This window comes from Galeopterus variegatus, unplaced genomic scaffold, assembly GCF_000696425.1.
Source record: "Galeopterus variegatus unplaced genomic scaffold, G_variegatus-3.0.2 Scaffold5297, whole genome shotgun sequence".
Taxonomy (NCBI): Eukaryota; Metazoa; Chordata; class Mammalia; order Dermoptera; family Cynocephalidae; genus Galeopterus; species Galeopterus variegatus.
Genome location: NW_007731408.1, coordinates 136782 through 150315, shown reverse-complemented (window position 1 = coordinate 150315; position 13534 = coordinate 136782). Strand labels below are relative to the sequence as shown.

Here is a 13534-nt window from a genome sequence, read left to right as displayed (position 1 = left end):
GGGCGACACTGAGGGTTGCGATCCGTTGCTGGACACGGAAAAAGACAAAAAAAAAAAAATACCACTGGTTGATTTCAATTATGATAAACGTGTTCTGGAGGAAATATTGAGCCTCATAATATATGTAAAGGAAAATTATTTCAATTTAAGAAATAATAAGTTTTTGGCTCAAGGGATTAAAAACAAGTGAAAAGTAAGGGTTTTGTTGTAGGGACTTTTAGAGGCCCTCTCTCTGGCTCAGGATACTGTTTTATTCTGGTTGTATTTTCATCTAAAAAAATATCAAAAGTATTTCCAGTTTATCCTCATAAAGCCAGAAGAACTGTACCATCTGGACCATTTTAATTTAGGCACACCCCAGCTGTAGAGAACTACATTCCTTACACGCATGTCTTGTTTTCCGTGATGGGATGAACTCAGGAGCAGCGTGCCCCGACGCTGCTCACCTTCACCCATGCGGCTCTGTGCACCTGCTTCAGGATCTCACCAGAAATGACTGCTTCAGGACTGAATAGTTGCTGTGAGCTTGCAGCAGGCTTACATTTCTAGTTCAATAAGCAAATGCCACACATCACAGTTCTCTGTGGTGTTGGTGGGTCCTATTTTCTTTGCTTGATTTGACAAAGAGGTCAGTCCTGTGTTATCTTTTCCACCTTCTTTCCAGCATCCCCGCGTTTCTGATATCACACATTTTTGCAAAGTGTGTTCAGGTGGAGTCATGCTGGAGAAGGTGGCCTCAGTGCAGATGGGGACTTGATTGGTCACCTGCTTTGCAGCTGCTGTTGGGGAAGCAGCCAGATGTGGGTCCAACATTCCCAGAGGGACTGCAACTTGTGATCACAGTGCCATTGGGAGGTCATAGAGCCCAGGACCAAATCAGGTGACCCCCTGCTTTAGGAGAAGACTAAGGACAGAGGCAAGAGCATGGAGGCCCCATGCCATGAGGTGGTGGGGGCTCCGGTGGCCAGTGGGAAGTGCTATGCTAGGACAGTTAATGTGTTCTTTCCCCTGGGCAGCTCAGGTGGACTGTGCCCAGAAAAGACACCACCCAGGTCAAGTTATGAGGGTTCTTCAGGAGAACCGAAGATAGCCGATTGGTTTGAGTTTGGGACCTCTGAAGATTATGGTTTTTACTTGGAACCAAGAGGCAGGCACAGGGCCCAGAGAGAAAAGACATTGTTTCCCCGTGGGATGGAACAGAAGGTGGGTGGCTGGGGTGGACCCAGGTGGAGGAAGGGAATGGCCCAGATCTCAATCCTGCAGCCTTGGCCCATGCAAATGGAGAGGTGAGAGTCTGGCCTCTGCCACAACCAGATCTTATCCTTGCATCTGGAATGCCGTATGCTGCAAGGAATAAATGGACAGGCTCTGGGGATGGGGGCGGATGGGCAGGTACGGTCTACAGTGGTGAAACCACAGGCACCCCAGGTGTGCTGATAGCCCTTGATGTGTGTGCCTCCCTGGGCTGCACGGGTCTCAAAATCTTTGAAAGTCTGTGCTTCTTACAGTGGCCCTTTAACAAAGAGGGGAAAGATGTTTTTAATAAAAATTTGCATATGACGTATAAAGGGATCTGGACTCCTTCTAGAGTGTCCAATTTCAAGTTAGCTCAGCTGAAGTAGGTTTTAAAGGCACATTTTCGTGCACTGGTATGAAATCTTCATTACCGTAATTGCTGAAGAATAATGACACTAAAAAATTACTGAGCGTGCTGGCTTGATTCCTCCTATAGCCACCGTAATCTACATGGCTTAACGTATTCACTCAGGTTAGGACTGGTGTCAGGTGAGAATTTCAGAAGTTCTCCACCCTTGTTTTCTATTTTCTGTTGTTTTCATCAAGTGATGAGTATCTAAAATACAGCCATGTTCACAGCTGTGGGATTCAAAGCTGCTTTAAACAATCTTGGATCCCTGTACTGGCCAACCACCAAAAAAAAACAAAAACCTGTCCAGATAAGTAGGTAAAACACACACACGCTCTGAGAGAAAACAAAGGAAATCTAGATGCATAAAATTTTTCAAATCATAAGGGAAGAAAATATCTGGACATTCTGAGCAACTACAACCTGACCTCGAAAAGCCAAAATAGTTTATAAATTCCGTGTACTGTTTCTTAGGAGAAAAACCATGCAGATTAATCAGCAGTGGGGATCATAAAACTGCTTACCATTTTAATCTGCTGGAGAGCTAGAGGATGCAGGACCCTGAGTAGAGCTCATATCTTCACATTTTTTTGGATACATGAACGCTAGGTGGAGATTCTCTTTACAAGTATTGGTGTGAGACAAAGACCTTATGCAATCAGGTAATATGAAACATCTTTTCTGGCTGTTGATTGACTCTTCCTGCTGAAATAGTCCTCGGGATAGTCGTTCGTACTGGATTGTAGCTCATGAGATTGGGGCAGCTGCTCCTCTTCCCACGCTCCCACTGTTGATAACTGATACTTACCAGGCGCTTACTCGATGCCAGGCACTGGGCTAACACTAGCATGCTGTCTTCTCATTCGCCGTCATGCCAGTCCTCAAGGTAGTGGCTGCTGTTACCCCTGTTTTGCTATGGGACAGTGTGGCCTAGAGAGCTTAAAGGAGACTTTGACCTTGTGTCTGTCGAGTCCCACACATGTGCCTCCTCTCTGCTGAGCCCTGTGGACTCCCTGTGGGAGCAGAGTTTGTAAATTGCCCCAGGGAGGGGTGATGACATGGACCATTTCCGAGGATCTGCTTGACATAAACAATGTCACTTGTGATAACATTGTTTAAAATGTCCTAACCTTAAAAATCCTAACTGGAATTTCATATTCACATGAGATGTTTACTGCTTACTCGGGTTTGTGCACCCAAGCACTGTTCAGTTTTCAGTCCTTTTGCCACATGCTACCCAGATCATGTGTTGGCATCACAGATCTGGGGACACCGTGCTGGTGGTAGATGGAAGACTAAAGACTGGTGTGGCCGAGGGCATCTCCAGGAGGGCTGGCAGCAGCGAGAGCTCTCTCGAGGCTGTGGGGGACTTCTCTTGAAACTGGGTTTTTTCTAGTTCACCCTGTCCAGGCAAACACCCAGTGACACGTGCTGAGAGTAGATTCAATGGCAGAAGCATGGCCTTGATCAGAAGAACATGGTTTTTGCAGGGCAAGTCCTGCCCCTTGCACTCCTTTTGAGGTATCCCTGTAATTTCTCTCAAATATAATGACAAAGAAGGAGAATCTATATATTTTACCACAACAGACTAAGTCATTTATTTGCATTTTGGTCAAGTTGAAATCAGTAGGTTATATTAAAAGACTGTTTTTTAGCTTCATTGGCACCCCTTTATTTATTTTCATTTTTAATTGCTGGTTATATGTAGAGGACACTTTCTAATCATGAAATTCCGTACTAGACATAAGACTCAATCATTCTCTAGGTGTAAGTTTTTAAATTGGAGACTCCCAAAGGATGAAGTGGGAGGCATCGCAAAGGTGCCAGGACTGGTTGCAGAGACAGAGGTGGGAGCTGAGTAGCACCAGCGGCCACACTCTAGCATCATCTAATAAGACATTAACAGAACAAAATAGGTCCATTGTGTTTTATTTTTAAATGCCAGTAATTTGGGCCGGCCCGGTGGCGCACTGCTACAGTGCGCCTCTTGGGAAGCATGGTGGCGCTCCCGCCGAGGGTTCGGATCCCACATACAGACTGGCCGCTCACTGGCTGAGCGAGGTGCGGGACTAACACCGAGGGTTGCAATCCCGTGGCCGGTCCCGGTCCGGTACGGGCGCGACACTGAGGGTTGCGATCCGTTGCCGGTCACGAAAAAAAAAAAAGGAAAAAAAATAAAATAAAAAAAAATAAATGCCAGTAATTTAACCAGGAGTCACTCTCTTTCCTCTAGTCTCATAAATCCTCTGTTGTTTGATGATGCTAAAGTGACCTTTCCCCCAGTCAGGCCATGTCCAGCCAGATGGCATGTGCAGAGGTGGAGGTAGCTCTGGCACAGGGTGGGGCAGACCTAATGCATGTTTCTGTGCTGCCCTGTCCCCAACAGCAGGAGCTCATCGAGAGCATTGGTCACAAGCTGCAGGTGCTCCGGGAAGCCCGGGAGAGCCTGCTGGAGGACATCCAGGCCAACAATGCACTGGGGGATGAGGTGGAGGCCATTGCCAAAGACATCTGCAAGCCCAATGAGTTCGACAAATTCCGCATGTTCATCGGGGACCTGGACAAAGTGGTGAACCTTCTGCTGTCGCTGTCAGGCCGCCTGGCCCGGGTGGAAAATGCCCTGAACAATCTGGATGACAGCCCTTCTCCTGGAGATCGGGTATATGCAGACTGACCTGGAAATCAGGGGTCCCCTGGGAAGGCTGTTCATGGGGTGTTGTGAAAGGTGGCTTCTTGAAGCCTGGCTCAGTTTCTGCATGGCCTGCCCAACTCCTAGTGCGAGATACTATGGAAAAGTCCAGTGCACACTCCCATTCTTTGCTTTTAATTGAGGGAAAAACATGCTAGGAAGATACAGTGAGGCGTTGCTGGGATCTTCCCACTGATAATTCCACTGATCATCACTAATAGTGGTCCCTTTCTGGAAAACAATCTCTTTCTAACTTTTCTTTAACCACGTGTAAGTCCGTAAATGGAGCTTCCTACCCCCTGACAGATGGTAAGTGCTCAGTGATAGATGATGTTGTATTGCTACTGATGCTCTGATTTAAGAAGAGAGTGTGTGTGTGTGTGTGTGTGTGTGTGTATAAATAAATAGATAGCAGTCTGGAAAGAATCCAAGGACTTCAGCTTTTCTCCCATTCTCAAGGTGTGCCACTTTGAGACTTTTCTCAGAGGATCTGTCTTTCAGTTTTCTCACTTGCAAAATAAGGGAAATAATATTTACCTTGTTGGCTTTACAGGTCAAATGTCAGTAAAACATCTAGTTTCATTCTTTACACATAATAGGCCTTCAGAATGATCATCTTTTATTATTAATACAACATCTTCACTGCTGTCAGAGGGGAGCAGGAAAAGCCCTCCCCACCCTTCTCCAGGTGAGGTTGGTTTCAGGCTGCCCAGAGAGAGCTCATGGTGCTGGCTTTGAGACTGCAGCTCTCCTGCAGTCGGCCATGGACCCTGCCACAGGAGTGTTTCAACCTTAAGTAACTGGGGGATGCACCCCTATTTCCCTTACGTTCATGTTCCATTTTGCACTTTTTGCCATCCTTGCCAAATTTATCCGAAAGAACATAGGAAAATAACATGAACAGGACAGAGAGACTTATTTGTACATAATTGAAAAAGTAACTGCTGAAAGTATGGATTTATGTGAAAAAAGTAGGATCGTCTCTGCAACTGTCAGTTCAGCTCATCTTTTGTCCCTCTTGCCCTCCTTGTTCATGGAATTGACAAAGACTTACGTAGAAAGGAATCACAGTGCTAGGGAGGGAGCTAGTATGGGGTCCTCCTAGGTGCCCGGCTAGAGCCCTCACTCCTTCCCTGGGGCAGTGTCAGAGGTGAGAAGCCCGGGACACTGAGAAGGCACCTCCTGAAAGAAGCCTGGCTGCACTGCTCCCTGCCTTGGCTGTGTGTAGTTGACGTAGCTTCAGCTCCCAGGACCTGAGGGACATGCGCCACTTCCGTATCCAGGTGCACTGCAGGGGCTGGTGTCCAGCATAGCCAACACTGGCTGAGACTGTCCACGACAGGCAGCCGAGATGCCGGGAAGCTAGAGTTATCGGTTGTCAGACACAGGTGTGCGAAGCAGGTAAAAAGTGCAGAGTCAGGTTTTCAAAGAGTTCCTGCAAAGTCTTTTTGGCTACACAGTGAACACGTGGGTAGACATGGACACGTGGTGTCCCACCCTGACCTCCATCTCAGCAGCTTCCAGGCACTGGTGAGCCCGGCCTATTTTAAGCCTGAACCGCATTTTTAGAAACAGTTCACCTGTTTCCCTTTGGGGTGGAATTAATTTGCTTTGCCTTGCCTCTATCCATGAAAATATTCTCTCTTTGTCTCACACATGCCTAAAGATCAAGGTGTTCCACAGAAGGGGGCAGGATGCTCAGTAAGGCGGTGCGGTGACAGGCGCCTCCCAGAAGCTGTGCACCAGGGCAGTGTCTGATCTCAGCACTGTTTACTGATCGCTCCTCTTTACTGAACTCTTTCTGTGTGCCTGGCATTTTGCGAAGTCCGCCGCAGTCTGGGTGCTCATGGTGGCTGTGAGTAGCATCCACCGAGATGTTGCAGAGCGGCAGAATAACAGAGTGGCTGTCCCAGTGCCCAGATGCAAATCAGGAACTCCAGCCTGGTATCCACCAGCCTGCCTGTGAAGACACTGAATGTTCTTCTTTCCTTTCTTAGATTTCATTACACTTGGATTTTGTTTTCAACACAAAGAATGATCAGTGTTTGAGGTGATGGGTGTGCTCATTACTCTGACTTGATTACACATGGTATACATGTATCAAAATATCACTCTGTACCCATAAATGTGTACAATTATTACATATCAATTAAAATAATAATAAAAACATGAACAAAACAAACAGAAAAAGATGCCCCTGAGCGGATTGTTTTCAGAATCCATGACCTACCTCATCCTTCTAATCCTATCTGGTTTAGATCACAGTTATCATTTTAAATAAATACATTTATTTTACAACTATTAAAGTGATTTAATTACAAATTTAATAAAAAACAACCTGGAACTTCTAGCAAAACCGGATGTGTGTTCTACAAGGCAGAGTGATTGTGTCATGCTTTGGGGACAGGGTCATCTGTGTCCCCCAGAATGGGACACTTGTAAGGAACAAGGAGACTGATCCCCGGATGCCCATTCACAGACCTGCGTCTCCCACCTCCTTCTGTTCCCTCTTGTGTCCCGTCTGCAGATGCACTCACAGACTCCTCCTGCCTGGAGGTTTAGAAACCCCACCCTGGCATTTCTTTAGAGTATTTTCCTTTTGCTGACTTTCCCACAGTGTTATCATGGAAGGAGCTTTGACAAAAATAGGATCCCTGTGTCCTTTGCCCCTTTTGAGCACCTCAGGATTCTGTTGTTTTTTGTCCTTGGTTACTCTTCTGCTCACGCCATTTCTGTTAACTGTTCAAGGCAGGTGGGAGGAAACTCAGGTGGTCCATGAGTGGCCTCCTGGCCAGCTAGGGCTGGAGCCACTGGAAATACTTGGTGTGGGTTTCATGGGATCTCTGGTGGCATCAGGGTTTCCATCGATGATGTTATGGCTGGCCATGGGACCAGCCTCAAAACTTGCCAGTGTTTTCAGGGGACTGGCCGGAGCCCCTGCTTTAGTCCTGGTCCTCAGCAGGTCTGTTTTTCTCTCTCTCAACAGCAATCGCTGCTCGAGAAGCAGAGAGTCCTCACCCAGCAGCACGAGGATGCGAAGGAACTCAAAGAGAACCTGGACCGCCGTGAGCGCGTAGTGTTTGACATCCTGGCCAGCTATCTCGGCGAGGACAGCCTCGCAGACTACGAGCACTTTGTGAAGATGAAGTCAGCCCTCATCATCGAGCAGCGGGAGCTGGAGGATAAAATACACCTTGGTGAGGAGCAGCTCAAGTGCTTGTCCGACAGCCTTCAGCCGGAGAGAGGCAAATAAGAGATCCATCCGGTGGAGGACGGACATGGGGCTTCAAGCTCTGTCCCCAAGGATGCAAGTGCAAAGCCCAGCCTGTATTTATATCCTGCAGAGAGGATCCTCCAATAGCAAAGTGACTGTTAGAAAAGCAATAACTTCTGTGTTTTTAGGATGATTTATTTAATCTTTTAGTTTCCCCATTGAATACTCAGCAGAGAGTCTCACCCGCAGCCGTCCTCCTCTCACCATAGCTGCCCATAATGCCGGGCTCTGCTGAATGGTGAGTTGCTACCATGCAGGCTGTGGGCGGGGCCCGGGTGCCCGCAGTGGTCATTGCCAGTGGGAGAGCTGCTGCTCCTCTTCAGACACTGAACCCACAGCTCAGGAGGCAACTGAGTATCAAGGTGCATGAGCGTGGAGACCCTGGTGTGCATGTCTTCTCTTGTGATGCATCAGGTGTGGCTGCCACGTTCAGTCCCTGCTCACTCAACAGTGTGTGTCTTCGTTGTCTCTATCATATAATGATGTTCTCTGACCCAGCAAAAATGATGATGATAATGATAATTTATTAATAATGGAAAGATAAAAAGAAAAAAAGGTTAAAGAAAAGTTAAAAGTTTCCTAATGGTTAAAAACAACTGTGAAATGAACAAACTATGTGTTGGGCTCACTCATTCTAAGATTAAAGTCACCACTTAAATAATGTGCATGCTTTAAAACATTCACACACAAGCAAACAAATAGTGCTTCTCACCCTACATCACAGTTTAAATGATAAATTACTTGTTAAAGGTGTGTCCCGCAATAATGTGCTTGTTAGCCATCTATTTCCCAAGACCAAGAGAGTGTTTCTTAAGTTACTTCCCCCCCCGAACATTTATTTTGTGTGCCTGTGGTCTTTAATGATAACTGGCTACTGTTCTTTTTTGCCTCCTTGAATCTGTTACCATGCCGTGAGGGCCACATCCCACATAATGTGAGACCCCTCCCTCTCTTTGTCCCGAGGTCCAGTGGACTACATGACTCCTACACTTGATCTTTTTCTTCCACAGAGTTTAAAGATTCTGTATCCTTTTCATTGGTTGAAAGGGCAAAATTCTAAAGAGAATCTGATTCACTAAAAAACATTGTCATGCTGTCAGTTTCCGTGTGACAAGTTGCAGACAGAGAGAAAATATTCGCAAATCATGTATCTAACAAAGAAAATTTGTATCCAGAATGTATAAAGAACTCACAAAACTTAACAGTAAGAAATACAAACAGCCTAATTAAAAAGCGGGCAAAAGACTTGAATAGACACTTCACCAAAGAGGACATACGCATAGCAAGTAAGCACATGAAAAGATGTCCAACGGCCTGCCGATGGCTTGGCTATAATTTATTTTATCTCATAATTGTAGATCTGGGTGTTTCTTCAAAAAAATGTTGATCTAATTAAATGCATGGTTAGTCGTGAGCCAGTCCTTCCGATGTCTTCATGTCGAGGTAGTATAATAACAGGGCATCTGTTCTATCACGGGATTGTTTTAATCCTCATTGCCACTTAATCCCATAGAACAAGTTTTCCAGCAGGTGGGGACATTTCCCTTTGTCAGCAGTGACCACAACCTTACCAAAGCGTTCACGCACACGCTCACAGATGTCTTAAAGGACCGAATCCACGCTTCCTGAGCCAGAGGGGCTGGGCTGGGCTCCGAGGCACTGCGCGGTCGGTAGCGCGCTGCAGAGAGCCGAGTCCGAACCAGCCAGCTTCCACAGTGCAGGCAGCACACCGCCTTTTTGGCAGCCTACCAATGCAAAAAGGATAAATGTCTTTTCACAAGTGTTTCTTCCTGTTCCATTAAGCTATTTCTAACTTGGAAAATCCCCGCTCTGCCAATGAAGTGTCCTGCTCCTTTCCAGCTGGCAGTCCCTTGCTGTGAACATTGGTCACGTCACAAAAGCTGAAGCTGCTGTCCATGGACCTCCTTGCTTCCTCGGAGACAGCCGAAGTGATTTCAGAATGTTTTGTTTTTAATTTAGACAAAGCTTTCACCTGTGATTCTTTCCCTTCAAGTACAGTATTGTGATCATTTTGATGATATGTATGTAAAGTGTGAATAATTCGTGTGTCTGTACCCAGCCTTTTGATGTCTTTTTAGGACTTTCTCTTATACATAGCAATATATAGTGCCCTAGTATCTTTTTAGCAAAGCACATTATCGTCACAGCTGTCCTGTCTGTTCCTGTTTGCCTCTTAAATGTCTGGCTAGCAGGAACAGACAGGACAGCTGTGACGATAATGTGCTTTGCTAAAAAGATACTAGGGCACTATAGTTGCCCCAGTAATGCTGCGTAACTGTAAGATCTCAGCAGTGTACAGTGCAAAATGTTTACTTGGCTCGTAAATTTGTAGGTCATCAGCTGGCCCAGGCTGGTTTCTGTGCTGTGTGCCTCATCTTCCTCCTGGGACCAGCAGTCTGGCCTGGGCATGTCTCCAGGGCAGATGCACGAAGCAGTAAGCCCCTCCACAAAGGTGCTGGTCACAGCTTTGGTCCTATCACACCTGCTAACCTTCCACTGGCCAAAACACATCACATGGCCTAACCCAGAGTCGAAGGGCGTGAACAGGCGCCACCTCTGTAGTGGAAGAAATTATACTGTCATGTGGCAGAGTATGGACACAGGGAGGTGTGAAGATTCGGACTGCCAATGGGCTCTGGCACTGGTGCCTACTAAGATGGAGTGGCACTAAAGTGTCAGGAGTGTGGATCAAAGCCACCTCTGTCACCTTCTAGTTGTAAGGCCATAAGCAAGTGACCTAGGCACTCTGGGGCCCAGCTTCCTCTCCTGAAACTGGAGATGAACTGTGAGATCACGTGAGTCAATGCGTGTCAGTGCTCATAGAACCAATGCCTGGTTCAGAGAAGCCCTGTCCGAGTTGTGAATGCTGTTTTCTCATTCTAGTCTGGAGCTGGAGGAAACGCTACAACCACTGGAGAGCCAGTTGGTTTCTTCTGGGTTGATAAGATTAGAAATGCTTTTGCTAAGGGGCAGATTTGTGGGACCTCAAGGTTAAACCATTGGGATTGTAGGAGGACAGTTTTTAATAAAATAATGCAAAATTAGGTTGGAGAATATTTCAAATTTTAAAAATTCACAACAAATTAGATTTTAAAAAGCAGACAAATACACATTTTTATTTTTGGCTCCTACCATTCGACCAGGCTATGTCAGCCTGACTTATTTGATTTCTGAAATGATGAAATTGGGCTGGGTCAGTTGGTTAGAGTGTAATGTAACACCAAGGTCAAGGGTTTGGATCTCTGCACTGGCCAGCTGCCAAAATAAGTTAATGAAATGATCAAGAAATTCGTACACAGGAGCAATTCAAATGCAGTTTTAGATGCTGCTGTGATGTTAGGTCATGCGGTTGTATAATCAGATGGCCATTTTGCAGGTACCTCAACTCATGGATGATAGTGTGCAGGAGTTTCTTCCTGAGCACTTGTGTGTTCAGGCTGATGTACTGCACTGGTGACAGTTCTGTCTGCTCTGTGGTGTGGACCCGTCAGACTTCACCGAGATGGCATGTGTCGGGTACACAGGTACGCTGACACACAGTCTGAGACGTGGGGACACAGCAAACAAGTCAATGCATTTTCAGACCTGTTTGCCCTGCTGCCACAAGCTTGTGCCCCACAAGTACAGGCATTCTGAATGTTTCTGCATGTCCACTAGAAGAAAGCAAATGCGTTGTGTGTGTGTTCTTGTATATGCTGCATCTTAAGTGCAGCAACTCACATACATGTACCCCACTAAACCCAAGCTATATTATCCCCAACTCTACTAGCTTTCAGCCAGATCCCCAAAATGCCTGTAGCAGTTCTAGTGCCACCTGCACCAGGAATGAGATGTGGACATTATACATAGGGTACTCTAAGAAGGACANAGTTTACAACACTGCCACATTGGGGATCAAATTTCCACACGAGTTTTGGAGGGGACAACACATCCAAACTCCAACAGTTAATACAAATAAACCACCTAATACCAAGCATATTAGTCCATTTCTCTTGCTTATAACATAATACATGGAACTGAGTAATTTGTAAGAAAATGAAATTTATTGCTTACAGTTTCTGAGACTAGGAAGTCCAAAGTCCAGGAACACATTTGGTGAGGGTGTTGGTGGTGGTGACAGTGACTCAGGGGTCTCACATGGCAGACAGTGGCTGAGCAAAGACAGCCTAACCTCTCATGTGCTCTTCTTTTAAAGCCCTCAGAACCACGCCACTGACCACCAATTTTAATCCATTCACTACTGCACAGTCCTACAGTCTAATCACCTCTTCAAGGCCCCACCTTTCAATTATCATAATAGGATTTCCCACCTTCTTAACAGTCAATGTGGGGATCAAGCTACTAATACATAAAACTTGGGGGACACAATCCGTATCATCAAGTCTGGCACATGGTAAATAGTCAAATAGATGTTAGCTACTGTCATTCATTTTATGGTTCTATAATGGTGGGCGAGTTACAAATTTGGTTTAAAGTTTTCCAGTTCTGAGGCAAAGAGAGAAAAATCCTCAGGTACAAGATTTGTGGTATGTTTAAGCTGAGAAGATATCATTGGTTCAGAAGCTGTGCTGTGTCAAACACACTTGGTCTTGAATGCAGCAGATTTGGGGTAGTCTGCAAAGCGACTGGCTGGAAGAACTCACTGTAAACACAGATGTACTTTCCTCCTAGAGAGCACAGTTAGAGGCAATCTGTGTAGAGGCTAGCAAGTTGGTCTTGACTGTCAGAGCTCTGGACTGGAATCTCCAGCCCTCCTTTCACCTGGCTGAGTAAACTTGGGAAAATTCATGAATCTCTCCAAAGTTCAGCTTCTATGTCTACAAAATGGGTATAATAATAATGCCCACCTCATGTGGGCAAAGAGATTAGGCAAATAGAGCCCTTCATCTATGGCCTGGCACATATTACTCAGTGAATATTTGTTTTTATTGTTATTAGTTGTAAAGATGATTTTTTTTTTTTTTTTGTTTTTTGTCTTTTTTCTGAGGTGGAGGCTGACCCCTCGCCCTGTGTCTTAGCACAGGTGTGGAATGCCTGTGCAGTGCGATTTCGGTCAGGGGTGTGGCCTGTGGCTTGTATCCTTCAGTCCACCGTGGCAAATGTGTACAGAGTTCAGGCTCGACTCATCACTTACCTATCAACAGATTGTCCCGCTTGACTGTAACAAAATAAATACTGTCTCTTCAAGTGAATGGAGCATGTCTTTGATTTATGTTACAGCTTTGATCAGTGTTACAGCTTTTTTTTTTTAAAGAGTCAGAATATCCTCGCCATATGTCAGATTCTTATTTTAAACCATTTGAGTATAGTGTGCTATTGGTTATCTGTGTGTAATTTACTTATGCTGGTCTAGTTAAGGCCAATCAGTTTGCAGTCAGGAGAAAGTCAGGGACACAGGTCATATCAGTTAACTATTGCCCCAGTAATGCTGCATAACTGTAAGATCTCAGCAGTGTACAGTGCAAAACGTTTACTTGGCTCGTGAATTTGTGGGTCATCAGCTGGCCCAGGCTGGGCTCTGTGCTGTGTGCCTCTCATCTTCCTCCTGGGACCAGCAGTCTGGCCTGGGCATGTCCAGGGCAGATGCACAAAGCAGTAAGCCCCTCCACAAAGGTGCTGGTCACAGCTTTGGTCCTATCACACCTGCTAACCTTCCACTGGCCAAAGCACATCACATGGCCTAACCCAGAGTCGAAGGGCGTGAACAGGCGCCCCCTCTGTAGTGGAAGAAATTATACTGTCATGTGGCAGAGTATGGACACAGGGAGGTGTGAAGATTCGGACTGCCAATGGGCTCTGGCACTGGTGCCTACTAAGATGGAGTGGCACTAGAGTGTCGGGAGCGTGGAGCAAAGCCACCTCTGTCACCTCCTAGTTGTAAGGCCATAAGCAAGTGACCTAGGCA

The 13534-nt window shown here is 46.0% G+C and overlaps 2 protein-coding genes across 2 annotated transcripts in view; both read left to right on the top strand.

Moving 5' to 3' along the window:
• The window catches only part of LOC103604637 (protein Shroom2-like), a gene marked incomplete at its 5' end in the record, with an annotated part of 14226 nt that extends 4407 nt beyond the window's left edge, over positions 1 to 9819 (top strand). Inside the window, 2 exons of the mRNA XM_008589215.1 lie at positions 4035 to 4304; positions 7321 to 9819. Coding sequence (XP_008587437.1) covers positions 4035 to 4304; positions 7321 to 7587 — 537 coding nt within the window. The remainder of the gene's footprint in view (positions 1 to 4034; positions 4305 to 7320) is intronic.
• The window catches only part of LOC103604638 (SPARC-related modular calcium-binding protein 1-like), a 27782-nt gene continuing 22107 nt past the window's right edge, over positions 7860 to 13534 (top strand). The window contains exon 1 of the mRNA XM_008589216.1: positions 7860 to 8022. Coding sequence (XP_008587438.1) covers positions 7860 to 8022 — 163 coding nt within the window. The remainder of the gene's footprint in view (positions 8023 to 13534) is intronic.